The sequence below is a fragment of the Triticum dicoccoides genome, chromosome 1A (assembly GCF_002162155.2).
Source record: "Triticum dicoccoides isolate Atlit2015 ecotype Zavitan chromosome 1A, WEW_v2.0, whole genome shotgun sequence".
NCBI classification, from domain to species: domain Eukaryota; kingdom Viridiplantae; phylum Streptophyta; class Magnoliopsida; order Poales; family Poaceae; genus Triticum; species Triticum dicoccoides.
In genome coordinates this window covers 449650929-449664645 of record NC_041380.1, presented here as the reverse complement: position 1 = coordinate 449664645, position 13717 = coordinate 449650929, and the positions used below count along the sequence as shown (strand labels likewise).

The following is a 13717-nucleotide window of genomic DNA, read 5'->3' as shown; positions in this document are numbered from 1 at the left end:
ATTCATGAGGATAAGTGATCTCGAGCAATGTGCTTTGTGATATTGCTCTTCATATAACCTGTATGTATTGAGTAATACAAGTGGTAGCATCTTGATAAATCAAGTTATGTTACTCTAATGAATCTCAACCACATGGTTTTGAGTGTGGTTAATCATTCTACTAAGCCAACCATATTTTCAATGCCTTTAGATAAAGTAATTATGTCAGAATGATAAGGGGAAGTAGCCATTAAATTCTATTTATATGAATTCCATAAGAAGGCTATTCCATCAAATTCAGTCATTGATATGGCTTTGTTGGGATCAAGTAAAGAGCCAATATCATGGTCAAATCTTGATTTTCCTGATGGAATTGTTCAAGATTTATTATGAACTTGAGATATAAGTTAATATTCCTCATATCGATCATATACGTTTTGTTGGTGTGATATATCCACATTGAACTTCTCAAATATGTTTTGGATATATGTAGACTGATATGTATTCTTGAGAGAATGCTCAAGTTGTAAACTTAAGCTAAATTTAGTTTAATCCAAATTTTCCGCCTTGAGATGATTTTGTATATGTTTAGGTCTTGTATAGACATTGATGATGAAGTCATTGATATACACTAAGTGATATAAGGAAAAAAAATTTGGATTTCCTTATTAACACAGAAGCAATCATCATTCTTTGAGTAATCCCTTTGAAGAAGGAACTCATTTAGTCGGTAGTACCATATGATTTCCGACTATTTCAAGTCATAGAGTGACTTTGAAGTTTTACACAAAACATGCTACGATTTATCTTTGGATTCGGAATTTTAAGCCCTTCGGGAACTTTAAAATAGATATCCGAAATGAGTGATCCATATGAGTATGTAGTCACTGCATCCATTAACTGCATGGTATTATTCGTACTGCTTATGATATTTAGTATCGAAACATAATTCCACTAATACCAGAACGGTATGTCACATCGTGATCGATGTCGGATCTCTGCGTGAACCCTTTTGCTACAAGCCTCGCTTTCTCACCACCTCATTGACTTTGTCTATGAATGAGAAGTTTTTAGTATTCCATATGGAAGATACTTATGAGGAGTAAGTATTACTGCAGTAAATACCACTCATTTGTTGAGCGAGTGCTATCCTTCATTACTTGCTTCCTTTTTATGTGAACCAATATGAGTGCAAGAGGCACTCTACCATGGATTTTGGTTCTGGGCCCAAAAGGTTTTAGCAATTTGAGAAGAAATATATGTCGACAAATGTAGTCTTTAGTTTATATGATTCTGATGGAATCATTGAAGTTTGTGGATAAAATATGTACTCCTTTTTAACTCCTTGTGATTTCCTACAACAAATGGAGTCAAGGCGTTTCGATGTCCCGGCACCAAAACATTTGTGCACCTTTATGCCGGGCATTGGATGATGAGCATCCAGTGAGGTGTCTTTCAACTTGATGTTGAATTACATTTACTAGTTGAGGATGTGATTTCCTCTGTTTCCGCGAAAGCATATGAGAAGTTATATCTCATATTGTCAGATTTTCTCCCCTCTTGCTCTCATTTGGGGAGAAGAGTGGTTTATCAGGTACCTCCACTCTTCTGACACTTTACTGCAGGAATATATAATTTAGTAACACCTTGTCATCAGTAAATGTATGTGGCAGATTTGCAATGTGTTGCAAATATATAATTCTCTAAACTTCTAGTTCAGATTCTTTGAGACATGGATATAAGGATTGAATGTCAATAACATTTCTAATTTATTTTTTCGGCATTCTTTGTGGTACTTATCTCCCCCTAATGCCGAAAATATCCTTATTGCTGATGCAATCAGTGTACGGACTATGAATAATTTTGATTGACGGATAAATTATTATTCCTCACATAGATCCCCGATTTTCTGTGAGTGCCCATTGATGTATGCTGGAGTGGTGATATCGGTATGTAACCGAATTATCGCAGATGGGAAATACTTTGTTGATTTCCACGTAGTTACTACAAGGGAAAAGTAGTATGAAATGCAGTTGGTATGATTTAGATCATACTTACGGTGTGTAAGGCCGTATGTGTCCAGCAAGAGGCTGGTAAATTTACAATTCTTTAAGATTGGTCATGTAATTCATTTCACTATCTTTGATAAGAAATTTAGTTAAACCATTCTGGGTATGTACATAGAGTACAAAAATATAATCGGACATTGCTTGTGAAATGATTTCAATGACATTGTCCATTCGAATGGGTTTTTCGATCCTGTTTTCAGGAGAATTTGCTCCTACTTTGATAAGTTGAGCAATTTATTTAGTAAGATCATGCATGTTTGTGTGTGATAAGAGACACACTTGAAATCATTTTATAAATGTTCCTATGAGTACCATGAAGTATCTAAATAATTCCACATAATGGTTAACTAATCCACATATGTCTTCTTAATGTATTCAAGGAAGATTGAGTGGCTCATTTAGAATTTTAAGGTGAGAGTGCCTTAAAACTGATTTCCCCTAAGGCACATGTAGTGCGCATAAAATCTGATGATTTGGGATATTTTGCAACTTGTTAAGTTGTGACCAACAGAATTGTCAATAATTTTCTAATCATCCCCAAACCAGGATGGATAAGTCTATCAAAATAGACATTTAATTTATTAATATTTAGAAAATTATTTCGTACGCAACAATACTAAGTATGAATTTAACCATGCTATCAAATTTATTAAATATTGTATCCAAGTGATGGGATATTGAATATCCTGCTACATGTAGTAGTGCAAGTACAAGTTAATGCTATTTTTGGGAATAATTAGGAGATTACCTAAGGTCTCTGATATTATTGAGTGCAAATGAGTTCATCCTCCATTTTCTGCACTAGATTTTGGTCCTCCTTCTGATGAAGATTCTGAGAACAATTCTTTACCAGAATCTGGTTGTTATTTGCAAATTTTCAAATTTATCCCATTGAACTTATTTTCCTTTTAATAAATTTGTGATGTGGTTCGACCATATGTTTGAGGGTTTGGTAATCATAGGTACAATATTTATATAGCCACGCATCTGATAAACTTGAGAGTTGTCTTTTGATCATTTGAAAATGACCGATTCTTATTAAGAGATAATTCTGTCTTTGGTTGTCTATTAGCCTCCACTTTACTTCGAATTCCTCATAGTTCTATTTTGTGACAACTAACTTGCATACTATTCTCGATACTAGCATGAATTTTAAATTATGGTATAGCACCCATTGGGTGAATCTGATGATTTTAAGAAATTCCATGTTTCTTGAACATAAAAAAAGGTAGTACCATCTTAAGAGGATGTAAAGTGCATTAAGGGGTTTTCAACTAGATCTATATATAGGAAAATATTTGATCACCAGAACTCAACTTGAAGTTGATTAAGTGACAGAGTTGTGAGATGCAATATACTTGAGGTCTTGAAAAACGAATGGGTGATCATTCGTGATGTGCTCATGGCAGCGTATTTCTCTTAAGGAAAATATTCAAAGTGAATAAATACTCCTCCATAATGTACTTAGTTTGAGAACTAAGTGAAGTTTGCGACATATAAAATGAATATGTACATATTTAGCTATCAAGAGAATAGCCATGGCATTTTTAGAACAGGGGGTTAGTCACTACAAAATAACAACCAAAAAAATGATGTGGATCTTGTAAAAGTGTTTCAGACACTCAATCTTTGCTATAAATTATGGTCTCCACCTTGATGTATGGACCACAATATCATCACAAATAGTAATATTTGTGTAATTTTCCACAACTTATTCAAGCAAAATGATGCTTAAATAATTGATACTGGAAGAAAAATGCCATTTTAACATGTAAGATCATTATTATTATTATTTTACTATGATAGTAAATAATTTTAGTGAACAACAGTAATTGCTTCAAAGGAGCAAATTTTATGATAGCTGATGCTATACACTCATATGTGTAGACCTCAATTTATATAGAATAACACTTTGAAGATAATCACCGGATGTGGTGTAGATCTCACAGTAATAGAAACATAGTCCGACTTTTGTCAGTAGATGTTCATAATTCTATTACCTTATGTTATGCAAAATGTATGAAATCACTTTGAAGGTAATCATCTATCAAATGACATGATGTAGACCATGTAGTAATAGTGGATAGTCTGCAAAATTTGCAGTAGATGCCAGTATTACCTTATGATATCTTGAGGTAGTCACATATAATATTAATATTTGGAAGAGCCCTAGGAGGTAGTCATCTTGTTAAAAAGACAAGATGTAGACCTCAAAGTGGTGGTGGATAATCTGCAAGTGGTGCAGTAGATGCCACCAATACATTGTGATTCACAAATAAAATTTGGGCTAGTCACATTTATATTTGGAAGAACACATCGAAGGTAGTCATCCTATCAAAATGACAAGACGTAGACCTCATAGTAGTGATGGATAATCTGCAAATTGTGCAGTAGATGCCATCAATACCTTGTGATTCACAATTTTTTTATGTAGTCATATTAAGTATGACACCTCGTAATCCTTGTTTCGAATTTACGTCAAGATTTGCAAGATAGAGAAACAAATTAAATTGCAAAACATAATTGTTTCACTAAAATAAACATGTTATATGGATTGCTTGAAAAACAAACAGATTTAACATGTAACAGATTCTAGAAAATTTGTCTAGAATAATCATTTACATATAGTAAATACGATACATAGATTGAACTCCATAATAATTAGATCTGAGGATCCAAGAAGAAAGTATGTTGGGCTAATCTGTAGTTGTTAGGGCCTGAAAAATTATTTCAGAAATCCCAGTTGCACAGACGTAAAGTACAGTAAAGTCTGTGGCCTGAAGATGTACTATAGATACTAATATGTGAATACTAAGAAGTTGGAGAACCGAACTGAAAATCGCCAGAATGGATAAGGTTGCCCCAATCTTCTTCTCGTGCGGTTCCTGAGGGGAAAATTACCGCCGTCGGCGGCGGACACGAGGGCTCGCCGGGCCAGGGAGAGGATACAGGCGCCACCAAACCTTGTACGCGAGGACGCCGCCGTTGCTCGGACTTGAGCGCGGGCCACCTCCACCACGTGATGCGGCTGCGCTGTGGAGAGCTGGGCCGAGGGCCGCTCGGAGGAGCGGCGTGTCGTGGCTGTGGTGTCTGCCGCGCCCGGAGGACTGATGCTTCTGCGAGCGTCCTCGACGAGGTTGTTGCCGCTACAGTGATGGCGAGACGGCGAGACGGCGAGCAGCAGTGGCCGCTAGTTCCAGTTCAAGAAATTAGAAAAAGACATGGTACCTTCTTCTTCCCTTTGCATGACTGGATGATACGTTCTTGATTGAAGCTTTCTCTTCCTGATCAAGGATTTCTTCCGGTTGATGCTTCAGCCACCTATTCATCTCGCCATGCTCACATGCTCGGATGAAGCGATGCACTATGTGGTGCAGAAAATGCAGTTAATTTCGAGATCACGGGAAGAAAACAAATACTTAATTACTAAATGGAATTAGTGTTTCCTGATCGATTTCTCTTATGGCTGTTTTAGGCGTTCGTGCCGAGAGGAGCCAGGCCGAGGGGAGCGTCGTTGCGCCGATGCGCCGCTGGAGCCTGGAGGGCTGTCGAGGCCGAGGGTCCTTGTTTCCCTGGCGCCGGAGGGAGTCGCCGCCACAGCCGTGTATCAGGCCGATGGCCAGGGACGCTGATGCCGTCGAGTTCTTGGCCTATTTGCTCTCTGGAAGAGGCGTGCTGATAACGTGTTAAAGTAAAGCGAGAGAGGGAGGGAGGAGCGAATGATGGGAATGAACAGTTATTCTATTGATTGAAGATTGGGGTATTTATACCCAGTTTACAAGGCGGTTACAAAAGGAGGCAGTTGCCAAAAGTGGCACCGACATAGCAGTGATTAATAGTTAATTAACCTAATTAATTAATTCCTAACAAATAGTACACATTATCCATCTGGACTGCAGAGCCGAGGGGTTGCGGTGGACATCGTCGAGCACGCTCCAGGGTCCCGACTCCCGAGCTCTGCTGGGCGAGGACGTCTGCCACGTGCGTAATGCCGGGCAGAGTCGACCACTCTCCTGACCTCTGCGCATTGCGCAACTACTAAACCCACCAGTCGTCGACTATAACCGATGCGATTTCCTAACTCTGCACCTTACATTCAATTGGTTAGACGAAGCTGGAACGCCATTTCCTAACTCTGCACGCAAACAGTTGATTCTTCCCCAACTTCTCCTATTCCTATAGAAGATTTCTCTTCAGTAGTGTACTAATTTACCACTACCACTTTTCTCTTTCATTTTTGGCTTGTCTCCCCTACAGCTTACTTTCTCTTGCTGCTTCTTTACTTTTTTGCGCGTTCCTTCAAGAATTGGCAAACCAAAGCGCAAGAGACTGGTGATAACTTTTGATACTTGTATATATATAGTGATGTTCAGACAGTATCGCACATTATTTCTTGGTAGGTATACACCAACATATACTCAATGTATGTGCTGCATAATTACCTGCCTTAGCAACCGACAACCAAGTTAGGATCTCCCATCGTCCTTTCTCTTTTCTCCACTCCTAAAATCTCAGTTGGTAGTCTGATACATTGGTTTTATTATCGTCTGATTTATTTCATCCCACGTCCCATCACGCAGGTTTTTACATCCCATCGTTTTTTCAAAAAAAAAACCGTCCAACCTGTAGAACAAATATTTGATGCAAGGGAATTGTATTCACCTCATGGGTGCCCATATATAACACTTACACGGAGAACAGACTTGGGATACAAGCGGGACAACTATACCGAATACATGTACGTATACACACGGAATAAATACAATCCTCCTCCCCCGCGCGCAGTCGAAGCGTCATGCCTGGCGATGCAAAGACTGAACCGGAACTCCTCAAAGATGGACGTCGGCAAGCCTTTGGTCATGATGTCGGCGAATTGATGCGTCGTGGGAACATGAAGAACTAGAATCTTCCCAAGAGCAACCTGCTCGCGAACGAAATGAATATCCAACTCAATATGCTTGGTCCGACGATGATGAGCCGGGTTGGCGAAGAGGTAGACCGCAGAGACGTTGTCGCAATAGACCACAATGGCTTTGTGAACAGGATAACCAAGCTCATGAAGAAGCTGCCGAAGCCACGTGCACTCAGCAACGGCATTGGCCACACCATGATACTCGGCCTCAGCACTAGATCGCGAGAATACTGCTTCTCAATCTTTTTGCTAGCCTTTACTTGTACTAAGCGGGAATATTGCTTGTGTATCCACTTCCTTAAACCCAAAGTTGTTCCAAATGAGTCCACCATTACCTACCTATATGCGGTATTTACCTGCCGTTCCAAGTAAATTTGCATGTGCCAAATTCTAAACCTTCAAATGATAATCTGTTTTGTATGCCCACATCGCTCATGTAACGACTGGGGGCTGTCAGTATCTTCCATGCTAGGTGGGTGTTGGGGAACGCAGTATTTCAAAAACTTTACCTACGATCACGCAAGATCTATCTATGTGATGCATAGCAACGAGCGGGAGAGTGTGTCCACGTACCCTCGTAGACCGAAAGCGGAAGCGTTAAGTAACGCGGTTGATGTAGTCGAACGTCTTCGCGATCTAACCGATCAAGTACCGAACGCACGACACCTCCGCGATCTGCACACGTTCAGCTCAGTGACGTCCCTCGTACTCTTGATCCAGCTGATGCCGAGGGAGAGTTTCGTCAGCACGACGGCGTGATGACGGTGATGATGAAGTTACCGACGCAGGGCTTCGCCTAAGCATTACAACGATATGACCGAGGTGGAAATCTGTGGAGGGGGGCACCGCACACGGCTAAGACAAATGTCAACTTCTATGTTCTAGGGTGCCCCCTGCCCCCGTATATAAAGGAGCAAGGGGGAGGCCGGCCGGCCCCTAGGGCGCGCCCCCAAGAGGGATTCCTACCAAGAATCCTATTCCTAGTAGGTTTCCAACAAGGAAAGAGAGGGGGAAGGATGGAGAGGGAGAGAGGGAGAAGGAAAAGGGGGGCGCTGCACCCCCCTTCCATAGTCCAATTCGGACCCAAGGGGGATGGGGCGCACGGCCTGCCCTAGCCGCCCCTCTCTCTCCACTAAGGCCCATGTGGCCCATTAGTTGCCCCGGGGGGTTCCGGTAACCCTCCAGCACTCCGGTTTTATCCGAAACTTCTCCGGAACATTTCCGGTGTCCGAATATAGTCGTCCAATATATCAATATTTATGTCTCGACCATTTCGAGACTCCTCGTCATGTCCGTGATCACATCCGGGACTCCGAACTACCTTCGGTACATCAAAGCACATAAACTCATAATACCGATAGTCATCGAACGTTAAGCGTGCGAACCCTACGGGTTCGAGAACTATGTAGAGATGACCAAGACACTTCTCCGGTCAATAACCAATAGCGGAACCTGGATGCTCATATTGGCTCCTACATATTCTACGAAGATCTTTATCGGTCAAACCGCATAAAAACATACGTTGTTCCCTTTGTCATCGGTATGTTACTTGCTCGAGATTCGATCGTCGATATCTCAATACCTAGTTCAATCTCGTTACCGGCAAGTCTCTTTACTCGTTCCATAATGCATCATCCCGTAACTAACTTATTAGTCACATTCCTTGCAAGGCTTATAGTGATGTGCATTACCAAGAGGGCCTAGAGATACCTCTCCGACAATCGGAGTGACAAATCCTAATCTCGATCTATGCCAACTCAACAAACACCATCGGAGACACCTGTAGAGCATCTTTATAATCACCCAGTTACGTTGTGACGTTTGATAGCACACTAAGTGTTCCTGCGGTATTCGGGAGTTGCATAATCTCATAGTCATAAGAACATGTATAAGTCATGAAGAAAGCAATAGCAACAAACTAAACGATCATCGTGCTAAGCTAACGGATGGGTCAAGTCAATCACATCATTCTCTAATGATGTCATCCCGTCAATCAAATGACAACTCATGTCTATGGCTAGGAAACTTAACCATCTTTGATTCAACGAGCTAGTCAAGTAGAGGCATACTAGTGACACTCTATTTGTCTATGTATTCACACATGTACTAAGTTTCCGGTTAATACAATTCTAGCATGAATAATAAACATTTATCATGATATAAGGAAATATAAATAACAACTTTATTATTGCCTCTAGGGCATATTTCCTTCGGTCTCCCACTTGCACTAGAGTCAATAATCTAGATTACACAACAATGATTCTAACACCCATGGAGCCTTGGTGCTAATCATGTTTTGCTCGTGAGAGAGGCTTAGTCAACGGGTCTGCAACATTCAGATCCGTATGTCTCTTGAAAATATCTATGTCTCCCTCCTTGACTTGACCGCGGATGGAATTGAAGTGTCTCTTGATGTGCTTGGTTCTCTTGTGAAATCTGGATTCCTTTGCCAAGGCAATTGCATCAGTATTGTCACAAAAAAAATTCATTGGACCCGATGCACTAGGTATGACACCTAGATTGCATATGAACTCCTTCCTCCAGACTCCTTCATTTGCTGCTTCCGAAGCAGCTATGTACTCCGCTTCATGCGTAGATCCCGCCACAATGCTTTGCTTGGAACTACACCAACTGGCAGCTCCACTGTTCAATATAAATACGTATCCGGTTTGTGACTTAGAGTCATCCGGATCCGTGTCAAAGCTTGCATCGACGTAACCCTTTATGACGAGCTCTTTGTCACCTCCATAAATGACAAACATATCCTTAGTCCTCTTGAGGTATTTCAGGATGTTTTTGACCGCTGTCCAGTGATCCACTCCTGGATTACTCTGGTACCTCCCTGCTAAACTAATAGCAAGGCACACATCAGGTCTGGTACACATCATTGCATACATGATAGAACCTATGGCTGAAGCATAGGGAATAACTTTCATTTTCTCTCTATCTTCTGCAGTGGTCGGGCATTGAGTCTGACTCAACTTCACACCTTGTAACACAGGCAAGAACCCTTTCTTTGCTTGATCCATTTTGAACATCTTTAAAACTTTATCAAGGTATGTGCTTTGTGAAAGTCCAATTAAGCGTCTTGATCTATCTCTATAGATCTTGATGCCCAATATATAAGCAGCTTCACCTAGGTCTTTCATTGAAAAACTCTTGTTCAAGTATCCTTTTATGCTATCCAGAAATTCTATATCATTTCCAATCAACATATGTCATCCACATATAATATTAGAAATGCTACAGAGCTCCCACTCACTTTCTTCTAAATACAGGCTTCTCCAAAAGTCTGTATAAAACCATATGCTTTGATCACACTATCAAAACGTTTATTTCAACTCCGAGATGCTTGCACCAGTCCATAAATGGATCGCTGGAGCTTGCACACTTTGTTAGTATCCTTTGGATCGATAAAACCTTCTGGTTGCATCATATACAACTCTTCTTCCAGAAATCCATTCAGGAATGCAATTTTTACTTCCATTTGCCAAATTTCATAATCATAAAATGCAGCAATTGCTAACATGATTCAGACGGACTTAAGCATCGCTATGGGTGAGAAGGTCCCATCGTAGTCAACTCCTTGAACTTGTCGAAAACCTTTCACAAAAAGTCCAACTTTGTAGACAGTAACATTACCGTCAGCGTCAGTCTTCTTCTTGAAGATCCATTTATTCTCTATGGCTTGCGGATCAACGGGCAAGTCAACCAAAGTCCACACTTTGTTCTCATACATGGATCCCATCTCAGGTTTCATGGCCTCAAGCCATTTCACGGAATCTAGGCTCATCATCGCTTCCTCATAGTTCATAGGTTCGTCATGGTCAAGTAACATGACCTCCAGAACCGGATTACCGTACCACTCTGGTGCAGATCTTACTCTGGTTGACCTACGAGGTTCCGTAGCAACTTTATCTGAGTTTACATGATCATCATCATCAGCTTCCTCACTATTTGGTGTAGGAGTCACAAGAACTGATTTATGTGATGAACTACTTTCCAATAAGGGAGCAGGTACAGTTACCTCATCAAGTTATACTTTCCTCCCACTCACTTCTTTTGAGAGAAACTCCTTCTCTAGAAAGGATCCATCTTAGCAACGAATGTCTTGCCTTCAGATCTGTGATAGAAGGTGTACCCATCAGTCTCCTTTGGGTATCCTATGAAGACACATTTCTCCGATTTGGGTTCGAGCTTATCAGGTTGAAGCTTTTTCACATAAGCGTCACAGCCCCAAACTTTAAGAAACGACAACTTGGGTTTCTTGCCAAACCACAGTTCATAAGGTGTCGTCTCAACAGATTTAGATGGTGCCCTATTTAACGTGAATGCATCCGTCTCTAAAGCATAACCCAAAACGATAGCGGTAAGTCAGTAAGAGACATCATACATCGCACCATATCTAATAAAGTGCAGTTACGATGTTCGGACACACCATTACGCTGTGGTGTTCCGGGTGGCATGAGTTGCGAAACTATTCTGCATTGTTTCAAATGAAGACTAAACTCGTAACTCAAATATTCTCCTCCACGATCAGATCGCAGAAACTTTATTTTCTTGTTACGATGATTTTCCACTTCACTCTGAAATTCTTTGAACTTTTCAAATGTTTCAGACTTATGTTTCATCAAGTAGATATACCCATATCTGCTCAAATCATCTGTGAAGGTCAGAAAATAACGATATCCACCGCGAGCCTCAATATTCATCGGACCACATATATCAGTATGTATGATTTCCAATAAATCTATTGCTCGCTCCATTGTTCGGGAGAATGGAGTTTTAGTCATCTTGCCCATGAGGCATGGTTCGGAAGTACCAAGTGATTCCAAAAGTCCATCAGAATGGAGTTTCTTTATGCGCTTCACACCAATATGACCCAAACGACAGTGCCACAAATAAATTGCATGATCATTATCAACTCTGCATCTTTTGGCTTCAATATTATGAATATGTGTGTCACTACTATCGAGATTCAACAAAAATAGACCATTCTTCAAGGGTGCATGACCATAAAAGATATTACTCATATAAATAGAATAACCATTATTCTCGCATTTAAATGAATAACCGTCTCACATCAAACAAGATCCAGATATAATGTTCATGCTTAACGCTGGTACCAAATAACAATTATTCAGGTCTAAAACTAATCCCGAAGGTAGATGTAGAGGTAGCGTGCCAACGACGATCACATCGACTTTGGAACCATTTCCCACGCGCATCGTCACCTCGTCCTTAGCCAATCTTCGCTTAATCCATAGTCCCTGTTTCGAGTCTCAAATATTAGCAATAGAACCAGTATCAAATACCCAGGCACTACTGCGAGCATTAGTAAGGTACACATAAATAACATGTATATCACATATACCTTTGTTCACCTTGCCATCCTTTTTATCCGCCAAATACTTGGGGCAGTTCCGCTTCCAGTGACTAGTCCCTTTGCAGTAGAAGCACTCAGTCTCAGGCTTAGGTCTAGACTTGGGCTTCTTCACTTGAGCAGCAACTTGCTTGTTGTTCTTCTTAAAGTTCCCCTTATTCCCTTTACCCTTTTTCTTGAAACTGGTGGTCTTGTTGACCATCAACACTTGATGCTCCTTCTCGATTTCTACCTCCGCAGCCTTTAGCATCACAAAGAGCTCGGGAATTGTCTTATCCATCCCTTGCATATTATAGTTCATCATGAAGCTCTTGTAGCTTGGTGACAGTGATTGAAGAACTCTGTCAATGACACTATCAACTGGAAGATTAACTCCCAGCTGAGTCAAGTGATTATGATACCCAGACATTTTGAGTATATGCTCACTGACAGAACTATTCTCCTCCATTTTGCAGCTGTAGAAATTATTGGAGACTTCATATCTCTCAATCTGGGCATTTACTTGAAATATTAACTTCAACTCCTGGAACATCTCATATGCTCCATGACGTTCAAGTCCCGGTTCTAAGCCGTAAAGCATGGCACACTGAACTATCGAGTAGTCATCAGCTTTACTCTGCCAGAAGTTCTTAACGTCATCGGCGGCATCTACAACAGGCCTGGCACCTAGCGGTGCTTCCAGGACGTAATTCTTCTATGCAGCAATGAGGCTAATCCTCAAGTTACGGACCCAGTCCATGTAGTTGCTACCATCATCTTTCAACTTAGCTTTCTCTAGGAACGCATTAAAATTCTGTGGCACCCCGACTCAGAGCGACCGGTTTACCATGCATTGCCAGCCCAGACACCATGTCTTCTGGCAACACACAATATCTTGGTACAGAAAAACAACCGCTTTATTGATGCTAGCAAAACAGAGTTTACATTACAACAGCTGTCGAGGCCAAGCGGCACACTCGGTGCGGCTGAACAATATGTACATTATTTAGTAAACATAAAGGGGCCTCGATCCGAACAACTACGTGGCAACGGAATAACATCGTGGCAGAAGCTCCATATCATAGGGACACTGATGTGGACACGATCTAGACTCGAACAACGCTCCTCTCCAACGATACTTTCCTGAAATCTGGCATGACACGCCAGGTCAGTACATTGAATGTACTTGCAAGCTCACAACATACATAATCATAATGACCAACAATATCATGATATTTAACCAATTATTAATAATGCAACACTATATGTCAACATGTTGTGATCATGCTCGAACGTCCCTCGGGACAGCTTACCAACTGTGATCATCTCTGGATCACAAACACACCACCAAAGTGGTCTTTCTCAAGAACAACTCGTGATCCTTACGGCGATCAC

General features: G+C 40.9%; 1 protein-coding gene across 2 annotated transcripts; it reads left to right on the top strand.

Annotated features, from left to right (window-relative positions):
- The first annotated feature begins 4895 nt into the window (after positions 1–4895).
- On the top strand, positions 4896–5869 carry LOC119278097. 2 transcript variants are annotated; one of them, XR_005137573.1, is made up of 2 exons: positions 4896–5433; positions 5524–5869. XR_005137573.1 is itself a non-coding variant. In XM_037559460.1 (2 exons), exons 1-2 carry the CDS (start codon positions 5071–5073, stop codon positions 5736–5738), a joined length of 417 nt encoding a protein of 138 aa, XP_037415357.1. In that variant the 5' UTR covers positions 4896–5070; the 3' UTR covers positions 5739–5869. The 2 variants fall into 2 exon arrangements, 1 of the variants encoding a protein (XP_037415357.1); XM_037559460.1 differs by having other exon boundaries at positions 4896–5272.
- The last annotated feature ends 7848 nt before the right edge of the window (positions 5870–13717 follow it).